This window comes from Microtus ochrogaster, unplaced genomic scaffold, assembly GCF_000317375.1.
Source record: "Microtus ochrogaster isolate Prairie Vole_2 unplaced genomic scaffold, MicOch1.0 UNK1, whole genome shotgun sequence".
NCBI lineage: Eukaryota > Metazoa > Chordata > Mammalia > Rodentia > Cricetidae > Microtus > Microtus ochrogaster.
The window spans coordinates 37,687,195-37,697,250 of NW_004949099.1; the positions used below are offsets into that span (position 1 = coordinate 37,687,195).

A 10,056-nucleotide genomic window follows, 5' to 3' on the forward strand; every position below is an offset into this window, starting at 1 on the left:
GAGACCAGTCTGGTCTACAGAGCTAGTTTCAGGACAGGCTCCAAAGCCACAGAGAAACCCTGTCTCGAAAAACCAAAAAAAAAAAAAAAAAAAAAGAATCCTCTGCTCTTCCAGCAGTCCCATTTTCTTTTTAAGTTATTTAACTTTATTTTATGTGCATTGGTGTGAAGGTATCAGAGCCCTAGAACTGGAGTCACAGATAGTTGTAAGTGGCCATGTGGTTGCTGGGAATTGAACTCGGATCCTCTGGAAGAACAGGCAGTGCTCTTAACTGCTGTGTCATCTCTCCAGCTCTAAAGCAGACCCATTTTTAATTCTCAGGACCTACATGGTGGCTCACAACCATCAGTAACCCCAGTCCCAGGGGAGCCAACACCTTCTTCTGGTCTCCGTAAGCTTTGCAGCCATATGGTGCACAGACATACATGTAGGCAGAACACCGTGTACATTAAACAACACACATGCACAGAGGCTGTAAGATGGCAACTTGGTAAAGACCCTTGCTGCCATGCCTGACCGTCTGGCTTCACCTCTGGGACTCACAGGTGGAAACAGAGCTGCTGCCTCAGAATTGTCCTGTGACCCCCACACATTGCAGACTGCGTCACACACAACCACATCCACACAAAAATAAATATAATTTTAAAAACTAAAAAGCAAACAACAATGAAACCCAAACCAACCAAAAATCCAAAGCCGTATAGATCTCTTGTATTTCTTGCTAGAAGACATGAACTAGAAAATGCTCAGCACTGGAAATGCAAGGCTACATAGAATGTCAAGGCGGCACTCTGATTCAGGGTGGGCTTGTAGCTCAGTAGTGGAAAACAGTCACTCCGATTCAGGGTGGGCTTGTAGCTCAGTAGTGGAGTACGGTCGCGAGGCTCTGGGTACATTCCCCAATACGACCAGTGGAATGAAACCACAGGGAAGGTTTTGTCTTCAGGCTGGAGAAACAGCTCAAAGGTTAAGAGCCCTTGGCTCTCTTGCAGAAGGACAAGTGTGTGGTTCCCAGCACCCACACAGTGGCTCAACCGTCTATAATCCCAATTCCAGACGACCCTGTGTCCTGCTCTGGCTTCCTTGGACACCAAGAAAGTGTATGGTATACATACACACATGCATGAGTGCGCTCAATAAAAGACTCACACACAGAAAATGAAATCTTTTTTTTTTTTAATGTTCTGTCTTAAGTCACCATTCAAAGCTCCTGTTAGACAAGGTAGCCTTTGGATGGACGTTCAAGACTAGCCAACGATAGACTCACAGTTTTAGAAATGACTTAGATTGTTAGTGAGGCTATGTCTGGGGGAACAGGCACCAAGGTGGATCTAGTGCATTAGAGTCACTGGCAAAAGAGCTGTCTTCCAGCTTGAAGGAGGTATCTCAATGTGAACCACAAGTATCACACAGTGAAAATACAAAGATAGATCGTGAACAGATTCACACGGGTATGGTCCGGTGGAGAACCCAATCGGCAGAGCTTCAAGAACACCTGACTTTTGGATAGTCACTGTCAATTCTGTAGGAATCTGGTGAAAGCATGACATTTCTCCCTTCCATCATGGGATTCATCCCCAAATATCCCAGCAGTGTATAAAGCACTCTTTAAACCTGACTTTTCCTGTACTGGCAACTGTATACCTTCTCCCACATTGTGGGGCCCTGGCGTGAAAGCATTCACTCAGCCAAACCTTTGTTCACATAGTCAAATCTACATACAGCTAGTCCACCATAAGTATCCTTATTGGTAGGACTTATTGACAAGAAAGGAGCCCTGAGCAGGAGGCACTGAGCAGAGAGACAGTATGTCCGCTCTTACTGACAAACAGGTCTGGGTGGCCCTGAATTCCCTAGCGGAAGACTCAGGAAGGTGTAATGGACTAACCCTTACTCTACCCTAACAAGCTATTAATATTCTGTACTTACCTTCACCTTTCACTTGACACAAGGTCTTAGTCTAGGAAATTAACTGTTTGCACCTTTATCCCTGAAATATACAGGAAAAAGGCTTGGGTTGCTACACCAGCTCCAGAGAAGAAATTCCCGAGTGTCACCTGGGTGACAACAGATACAGCACTGGGATCTTGGCCTCCATCCTAATCCTCCTAGTATCTGCCAGGGATCTTCACAGTCATGCCCCTTCTGAGACATGGTGCCTACCTTGTCAGTCTTTTGTGCATCCTGTTAGCCCTAAAAAATGCATTTTTGGAGATGAAGAAATGGCTCAGTGGTTAAGAGCAGTGGCTGCTCTTCCAAAGGTCCTGAGTTCAATTCCCAGAACCACATGGGGGCTCACAACCATCTGTAATAGGATCTGGTGCCCTCTTCTGGTGTGCCCAAAAACAGGTCACTCATATCCATAAAATAAATAAAAAAAAAATTTAAATGCATGTTTGTTAACTATGTCTGTAGGAGTATAAACTGGAAACCTTGTGGGATAGGTAGAACAACGTGGAGGAACAGCAAGGAGGAACATCAAAAGGGAAACATCAAGAGAAGATTGGAGAGAGCATAGGAAGAATAAATGAGACACGATAAAAAGACTTATGTGAGCTAATTTATTTTCTTTACCCTCAGATCTCTTAGCCAGCTTTTGCTTGCTGTAGACGTCCTGCTCTGAACCCTGGGAGGGTGCTGAGCCTGGTACTCAGTAACTCCCATTGCTATCTTCCTGGGGAAAATGCCCAACTGTGTTTCTATTTCCCAACTGGAAACCTAAAGCCTTGGTTGAAAAGCAGTCTTCCATCTTTTTCCAGCCCCATTTGGTTGTGTGTTCTACAGAGCTAAAAATCCTGATCCCTGGCCGGGCGGTGGTGGCGCGTGCACGCCTTTAATCCCAGCACTTGGGAGGCAGAGGCAGGCGGATCTCTGTGAGTTAGAGACCAGCTGGTCTACAAGAGCTAGTTCCAGGACAGGCTCCAAAACCACAGAGAAACCCTGTTTCGAAAAACAAAACAAAACAAAACAAAACAAAACAAAACAAAAAAAAGAAAAAAAAGAAAAAGAAAAAACCAAAAAAAAAAAATCCTGATCCCCTTCAAAAAAAAATTACCAGTTATGTCCATGGGAAAGAGTAAGAATAAGCCTTCTGGAATGCTAGTGACGTTTTTTACCTTGTTGGTGTTGTCAATCAAGTGTGCACATACGTGTAAAATTCACCGAGTAACGTATTTTAACGGTAAAGCAATGCTTGCTTAGTAAACAGGACTTCAGTTTAATTCCCAGCATCCAAAAGGGAGCAATCACAAACACAACTTAGGATATTATTACGTCTAGATTTTATCTTTTAAGATTACTTTGTTTTGCCGGATGGTGGTGCTTCTCAGCACTTGGGAAGCAGAGGCAGGCAGATTTCTGAGTTCGAGGCCAACCCGATCTACAGAGTGAGTTCCAGGACAGCCAGGGCTACACAGAGAAACACTGTCTTGAAAAGAAAAAGATTCATTTATTTTACATACGTATTCTTTTTTTGTTTTTTCTTTTTTTTTAATATTTATTTATTTATTTGTTATGTATACAATATTCTGTCAGTGTGTATGCCTGCAGACCAGAAGAGGGCACCAGATCTCATTACAGATGGTTGTGAGCCACCATGTGGTTGCTGGAAATTGAACTCAGGACCTCTGGAAGAGCAGCCAGTGCTCTTAACCTCTGAGCTATCTCTCCAGTCCCCTGTTTTTTCTTTTGTGACTGTGTGTCTGTGCCACATTCATGTGGACGTCAGAAAAAGCATCAGCTCTCCTGGAACTGGGAGGTATAGATGGTCGAGTGCTGGAACCTGGACTGGGTCCTCGGGAAGAACAGCACTGCTCTTAACTCCTGAGGCATCTCAGCAACCCCACACCTGAATTTTAAAAAGCTAAAATTAGCCATATGTGTCTCATATCCCCCCATAATCCAAGTACTTGAAAGTGGGGCTAAGAGGAGCAGGAATCAAAGGCCATCTTTTGGCTGCACAGCCAGGTTTGTCCTAGGATGAGCTACAAGACACTATTTCAAACCCAACCAAACAATAACGAGAAAAAAGTTAAAATTAGGTCAACATTTAGGAGTCAGAGGCAGGCCGATCAATGTCTAGGGAGTTCTAGGCTAGCCAAAGTTACACAGCCCCTATTACGAAAAAAAAAAGTTAAAGTTACCTGTAGCATTGTGGGGTATTTGAACTGTTATCAATAGGCATTTGAGGAGGTCAAAACTCAATGGCAATCTCCATGATAATGCAGCTAATGATCTGGCTTCACTCAAAACTGATCCTTGGGGGCTGGAGAGATGGCTCAGTGGTTAAGAGCATTGCCTGCTCTTCCAAAGGTCCTGAGTTCAATTCCCAGCAACCACATGGTGGCTCACAACCATCTGTAATGAGGTCTGGTGCCCTCTTCTGGCCTGCAGACATACACACGGACAGACTATTGTATACATAATAAATAAATAAATATTAAAAAAAAAACTGATCCTTGAAGCACATCCAGGAGAGGAGGTACCCACTAGTAGTCTCAAGAGGCTGAGGCAGGAGGATGAATGGCTACCACTTCAGAATCATAGGGAGACTCAGGGAAGAAACAGCCCCCACGTTCTTCGAAGTGGGAGCAGAGAAAGGGTGTCAATGCCTCTTACTCTTAGGGTCTCGGAATGACTCGTCCAGGTAGCACAAAGGTCTCCAGTGGAGAACACTCTCCGTGGAGAATCCAAGGCGATGATGTCATCAAAGGGTTAATTCTCGCCAGGGACGCGGGGGCGGGGCGGGGCACGCTGCTGTTCAGGTGGCGTCGGAAAGATTAAGTGCGGTGAAGAGCCTCGCGTCGGGGCAGATCGAGTCCTGGGAGGGGACAAGAGGTTACCCATCCGGAGTGGGCTCCACAAATCATGCGCGCCTGTCCTCGGCTGGCATCACCACAGATTCTTTGCCTCGGTCTCTTGCAGCCGGTGAGGTTCCCACGGGGGGCGTGGCTGGCGAACGCTGGGCGGGGACGACGGGGCGGAGCGCGGGCGGGCGTTCGGCGTGCCCGCTGGAGCCGGAAGCGGTGGCGGGTCAGGGGCGCGTCTACCCTACCCTACGGGTGTCGGTTTGTGCTTCGGCCGAGGTCCCCGCGGGCTGGAGAGCCCAGCGAGGTGACGCTTAGGGACGGCAAGGGGGACGGCCCTTGGTGAGGTCTGAGGGGCACACTTGTGAGAATCTTGGAGGGGGGCGCGGGGCAGATGGGGTGAAAGCAGAGTGATGGATCCAGGAGGGTTGGGGGACCAAAAGTAAGCAGGCTGGTTGGCACACACGGGTGCACGGATGACGGGAGCGGAGGGAAAGATGCTGCACTTCACAGTCGGTTCTCTTTCCACACCGCTCCAGGGGACGATCCGGAGTTCAACTTTCAGAAGAGAGACGCCCCAGCAGGTCTGTTTCGAGGATCCCTTCAGCTGCTCACCTCATGGGCCAGACGGCCCTTGCAAGGGGCAGCAGCAGCACCCCCACCTCCCATGCTCTGTACTCTGACTTCTCCCCTCCCGAGGGCTTGGAGGAGCTCCTGTCTGCACCCCCTCCTGACCTAGGGGCCCAACGGTGCCACGGCTGGAATCCCAAGGATTGTTCCGAGAACATCGATGTCAAGGAAGGGGGGTTGTGCTTCGAGCGGCGCCCTGTGGCCCAAAGCACCGATGGGGTCCGGGGAAAGAAGGGTTACTCGAGGGGCCTGCATGCCTGGGAGATCAGCTGGCCCCTGGAGCAGAGGGGCACACATGCCGTGGTGGGCGTGGCCACTGCCCTCGCCCCGCTGCAGGTTGACCACTACGCGGCGCTTTTGGGCAGCAACGGCGAGTCGTGGGGCTGGGATATTGGGCGGGGCAAATTGTATCACCAGAGTAAGGGCCTGGAGGCCCCCCAGTACCCAGCCGGACCTCAGGGTGAGCAGCTAGTGGTGCCAGAGAGACTGTTGGTGGTTCTCGACATGGAGGAGGGGACTCTGGGCTACTCTATTGGGGGCACGTACCTGGGACCAGCCTTCCGTGGACTGAAGGGCAGGACCCTCTATCCCTCTGTAAGCGCTGTTTGGGGCCAGTGCCAGGTCCGCATCCGCTACATGGGCGAGAGAAGAGGTGAGACCTGGCCTAGGTGTGGGGAGAGAATTGCTACTCCTGGCGATGGTTTGGGATGGAAATTCACGCTTGGGCCACAGGAAGGGGGCTTTAAGTCACTTTGGCTTGCCACTTGGATTACTAGCTTCACTCCTAGGCCTTACTGGCTGTGTGGTGTGGAAATTCAGAGCCTCAGATCTCCTCAGGTGCAGGCAGAACTGAAGGAATAAGGAGCCTGAGCGGGACCTTAGAGTTTGAGGATGTCTGACTGCAAATGCATCTCTACTGACCTTATTTTCCTTCTCTCAGCCGAGGAACCACAATCCCTTCTGCACCTGAGCCGCCTGTGTGTGCGCCATGCGCTGGGGGATACCCGGCTTGGCCAAATCTCCACCCTGCCTTTGCCCCCTGCCATGAAGCGCTACCTGCTCTACAAATGACCCTTTGGCACCAGATTGTGCGGGCACCTGGCCACCATCAGCACTGTGGGGACAGGTGGAGAGGCACCATTGGCCTAGACCAACAACTTAAAAGTCAGTGAAGCTAAGGCAAGGAGAAACTGGGCGCCTTCACTAACCCTTACAGAGGGCCAAGACAAGGAAGTGGACCTAAGGGCTGTGGCAGCGTGCCACAAGAGATGTTTTTCAAGTAAAAAATGAACGGTATTGTCAGAGCCTGTTTTGTTTTGTTACACCCCCTCCCCCAGAGTCCTGTCACTGTCTAAGAAATCATATGGAAACACGCGACGAAGATGACAAACTGCAAAGCTTAGGGCCAGGTGTTTATTTCCCTTACATGTAAGATGGTTCACAAACATGATACTAGGGCTTCGGCACTGTGGGAGAGGGGAACATGCCCGGCCTCTTAGGGCCAGAGGATCTCTACTTCAGTGTACACCGAGAAGGGAAGGAAAGGTGATTTCACCTTCCTGCCTCACCGGAAGGGACAGAATCAGTTCCACTTGTTCCGCCCTCCTCCCCGAGCCTTGGTGAAACAGGTGATGTATTCCATTCTCTTAGGTGGTAAAGGGATTGGCCTGGTCCCAACCATTACAGGGAGGTGGAAAAGGTTCTGGAAGGTACCAGCGTGGATTAGGACACAAGATGGGGCAGATGACATCAGAAGCATGTGACTGGTGGGAGCTGTTCCTAAGCTTCTGGGCAACCTAGTCCTGGCCTGGCAGAGGGCAGGGGACATGGATGGTGCTTATTGTTTGGCATTGATGATGTCCACAAATTCAGGCTTGAGGGAAGCCCCGCCCACGAGGAAGCCGTCCACATCACGCTGGCTTGCCAGCTCTTTGCACGTTGCTCCAGTCACTGAACCTGTAACAGAAACAGGAAGGCGACTCAGTCAAGGATGGGTAATACACTTAAACCCCACCTCTGAGGGGCCTCAGTCGATCTTAGCCCATTTCCATCCTGGCCAGGGCCAGACCCACTCACCTCCATAAATGATTCTGGTGCTCTGAGCCACCGCATCAGAGACATTGCATTTCAGCCAACCCCGAAGCTTCTCATGCACTTCTTGGGCCTAGAAAGAGAAGGTAGACCAAGTAAGACCTTTCCTGTTCATTCAAAGAGAAACAAACAAACAAAACCCATTGGTGCTTGGACAGGGTTTAGTTTCTGGAAAAGCCCTGGGATCAGAGAATAGCAAGGTCTAGAAATGAGCATCCTTGGGAAGTCACACTTCTTGGAGTTTGGGGACCCCCTGGGGCTCCTGGGCAGTTACCTGTTGAGGTGTTGCAGTCTTGCCAGTACCAATGGCCCATACAGGTTCATAGGCCAGGACCACTTTGCTCCAGTCCTTCACATTATCTGCGGGACAGAGACCAGGGCGAGAACAGTGAAGAGGAGGGAGCTGCCCAGCAAAGCAGTCTAGGGTGTAACAGTAATGGCCTGCTGCCCCTGGGGAGCCTTTTCTCATCACCTAGTTTTTTAAACAATTTATATGTGAGTGTGTGTATACATGTGGCACACATATGGAGGCCAGAGGACAACTGGCAGGAGTTGGTTCTCTCCTACCATGTGGGTCTAGGGGATCAAACAGGCCCTCAGCCTTGGCTGGAAGCACCCTTGCCCACAGAGCCATTTCACCAGCCCCTAGTGACGTTTGAAGGTAGGGTTTCCGCCTTCTGCAGGAACAGAGTGGCAAGGACCACACAAGTCACCCTCTCTTTTCCTGGCTCAACACAATCAGGCAGGTGGCAGGGTTTTTGACCTCCCCACCCATCTCGGCAGCCCTTGCTAGGCTCAAAGGTCCTTCTCCAAAGATACCTGCGATGACCTTGGTTTGCTCGAAAACAACCTTCTCGGTGATACCGGCTTCCCTTTCATCTAACTTCTCCCCAATGCAGGCGATCACTCCGAGCCCCTCAGATAGGGCATGGGCTACTTTCTGCCCAATCAGCTGTTGAAGAAAAAATACAGTGAGCCAGCCCTCTCGGATGAAAGCATCCCTTACCTCCTCTCCTGCTTACCAACCTCATCGGACTCCCCGAAGACATGCCTTCTCTCCGAGTGCCCCAGCACTACCCATGCGGCTCCTAAGTCTTTGATCATGCCAGGGCTAAAACAAACAGATAAACACCAAGGTTCAGCAAGGAGCCTACAAGAAAACTGCCCTCTACGCTCCTCTCTGCCTCCGGCTCACCTGATCTCCCCAGTGAAGGCCCCATTGGTCACTTTGTAGCAGTTCTGCGCAGCCACAGCAATCTTGGGATCTAGCTTCTGCCTGGCGAAGTCGATGTAGGCGGTGGGGGGTGCACAAACCACCTCTGAGAATGAGATCAAAGAAAGCCTTCATTCTCCAGGCTAACTGTCATGCCTTAGCTTTCTTGGTTCTATTTTCCTCTCTTTTTTATTCCAGAAAGATGACCTTTGTCTACTACACAGCCCAGGCAGGGCCTGTACCAATCCCAAAGCTTTCCTAACGCTCCTGATAGGCCACGGCCCTTACCCTGCCCTCTGCTCTTTTAACAGCCATGGCTCTAATTTCCTCAGGCTATTCTGGGAATGGGCACCTCCTAGAGTCAGCATTTTCCGGGGGCCAATCCTTTCTAAAATAGCCCATCCCCACTTCTCCAACGCGGTAAGGATTTTTAGCTTAAGAAGACAGGCCAGTTACTGGAGTCTGTGTTGGGCTCTTTGGGAAATAAACGAGCAGACAATCAACACCCTTTGGTCATTCTCAAGGTTCTCTGATTTAGGTGGGTCGGAGGCGGAAGGATGGAGGATAGAGTCTGTGAACAGCAGGGAGTTGAGCAGCTCCCAGAGACCTCGTGTTTTCCCATTTCCAGATTGAGGAGAGCGGTAGGATAGCTTTTCATTCCCAAACGGTTCAGCATGTTTGGCACCTGCCCAGTCCCTTAGAGGAAGGCAGCAGTGGCTCAGGATGTGGAGGGGTAGAGAAGTAGGAGCCCCCAGCACAGAGGCCGAAGCTAGCTGCGACGCGGGGGAGGAGTTTCAGGCTACGTGCAGAGACGCACGGATCTAGAGAACAAGGGGGCAGGTAGCTGGGAGCCCGCGCAAGCTCAGCTTCCTCCTCCACACTCTGGAGGACACGTGCCTCTCTCCTTGATTATCCACCCGGGCAATGGTTCCGCTTCTTAACCGTGGTCCCTAGCTGGTGCAGCCCCGGTCCACTCCCAGGGGCGACCTTCCACCCAGCCCCCACTCCAAGAATCCCTTTCCTGCTCCACGGGGCCAGGGCACCATTTAAAAGCCTTTCCAACCTCAGCACATCTCTTTGCTTCCCGGACACCAAATGGCCCATGTCCCCAGGCCAGCATCCAGGTCCACTCGGAAAGGGAGTAGGTGCTGCCACGCCCGATCTTCTCCCCGCTCTCCTCCTCCCAACCCCCCCGCCCCCGCCGCTCCCAAATGGAGCTCACCGGTGTCTGCCGGCACCTTAGCCGCGTTTAGGGTGCAAATGAGTTCTCCCAGGCACTTCTTCCTTCCATTCATCTTCCAGTTGCCCCCAACGAAG

The 10,056-nt window shown here is 50.7% G+C and overlaps 2 protein-coding genes across 6 annotated transcripts; one reads left to right on the top strand and one right to left on the bottom strand.

Annotated features, from left to right (window-relative positions):
- Nucleotides 1-4,727: 4,727 nt before the first annotated feature.
- Nucleotides 4,728-6,731, top strand: Spsb2 (splA/ryanodine receptor domain and SOCS box containing 2). 5 transcript variants are annotated; one of them, XM_026788245.1, is made up of 3 exons: nucleotides 4,754-4,926; nucleotides 5,345-6,087; nucleotides 6,376-6,731. In XM_026788245.1, the coding sequence occupies exons 2-3, from the start codon at nucleotides 5,424-5,426 to the stop codon at nucleotides 6,504-6,506; spliced, it is 795 nt and encodes a 264-aa protein (XP_026644046.1). In that variant the 5' UTR covers nucleotides 4,754-4,926; nucleotides 5,345-5,423; the 3' UTR covers nucleotides 6,507-6,731. The 5 variants fall into 5 exon arrangements, with proteins under 5 accessions (XP_026644042.1, XP_026644046.1, XP_026644043.1 ...); XM_026788241.1 differs by lacking the exon at nucleotides 6,376-6,731 and having other exon boundaries at nucleotides 4,728-4,926; nucleotides 5,345-6,369; XM_026788242.1 differs by lacking the exons at nucleotides 4,754-4,926; nucleotides 6,376-6,731 and adding an exon at nucleotides 5,033-5,152 and having other exon boundaries at nucleotides 5,345-6,369.
- Nucleotides 6,732-6,834: 103 nt separating this feature from the next.
- Nucleotides 6,835-10,050, bottom strand: Tpi1 (triosephosphate isomerase 1). The gene is made up of 7 exons (XM_005365338.2): nucleotides 9,962-10,050; nucleotides 8,722-8,845; nucleotides 8,553-8,637; nucleotides 8,346-8,478; nucleotides 7,801-7,886; nucleotides 7,512-7,599; nucleotides 6,835-7,391 (listed from the first exon to the last, which is right to left on the bottom strand). Exons 1-7 carry the CDS (start codon nucleotides 10,032-10,034, stop codon nucleotides 7,273-7,275), a joined length of 708 nt encoding a protein of 235 aa, XP_005365395.2. The 5' UTR covers nucleotides 10,035-10,050; the 3' UTR covers nucleotides 6,835-7,272.
- Nucleotides 10,051-10,056: the final 6 nt, after the last annotated feature.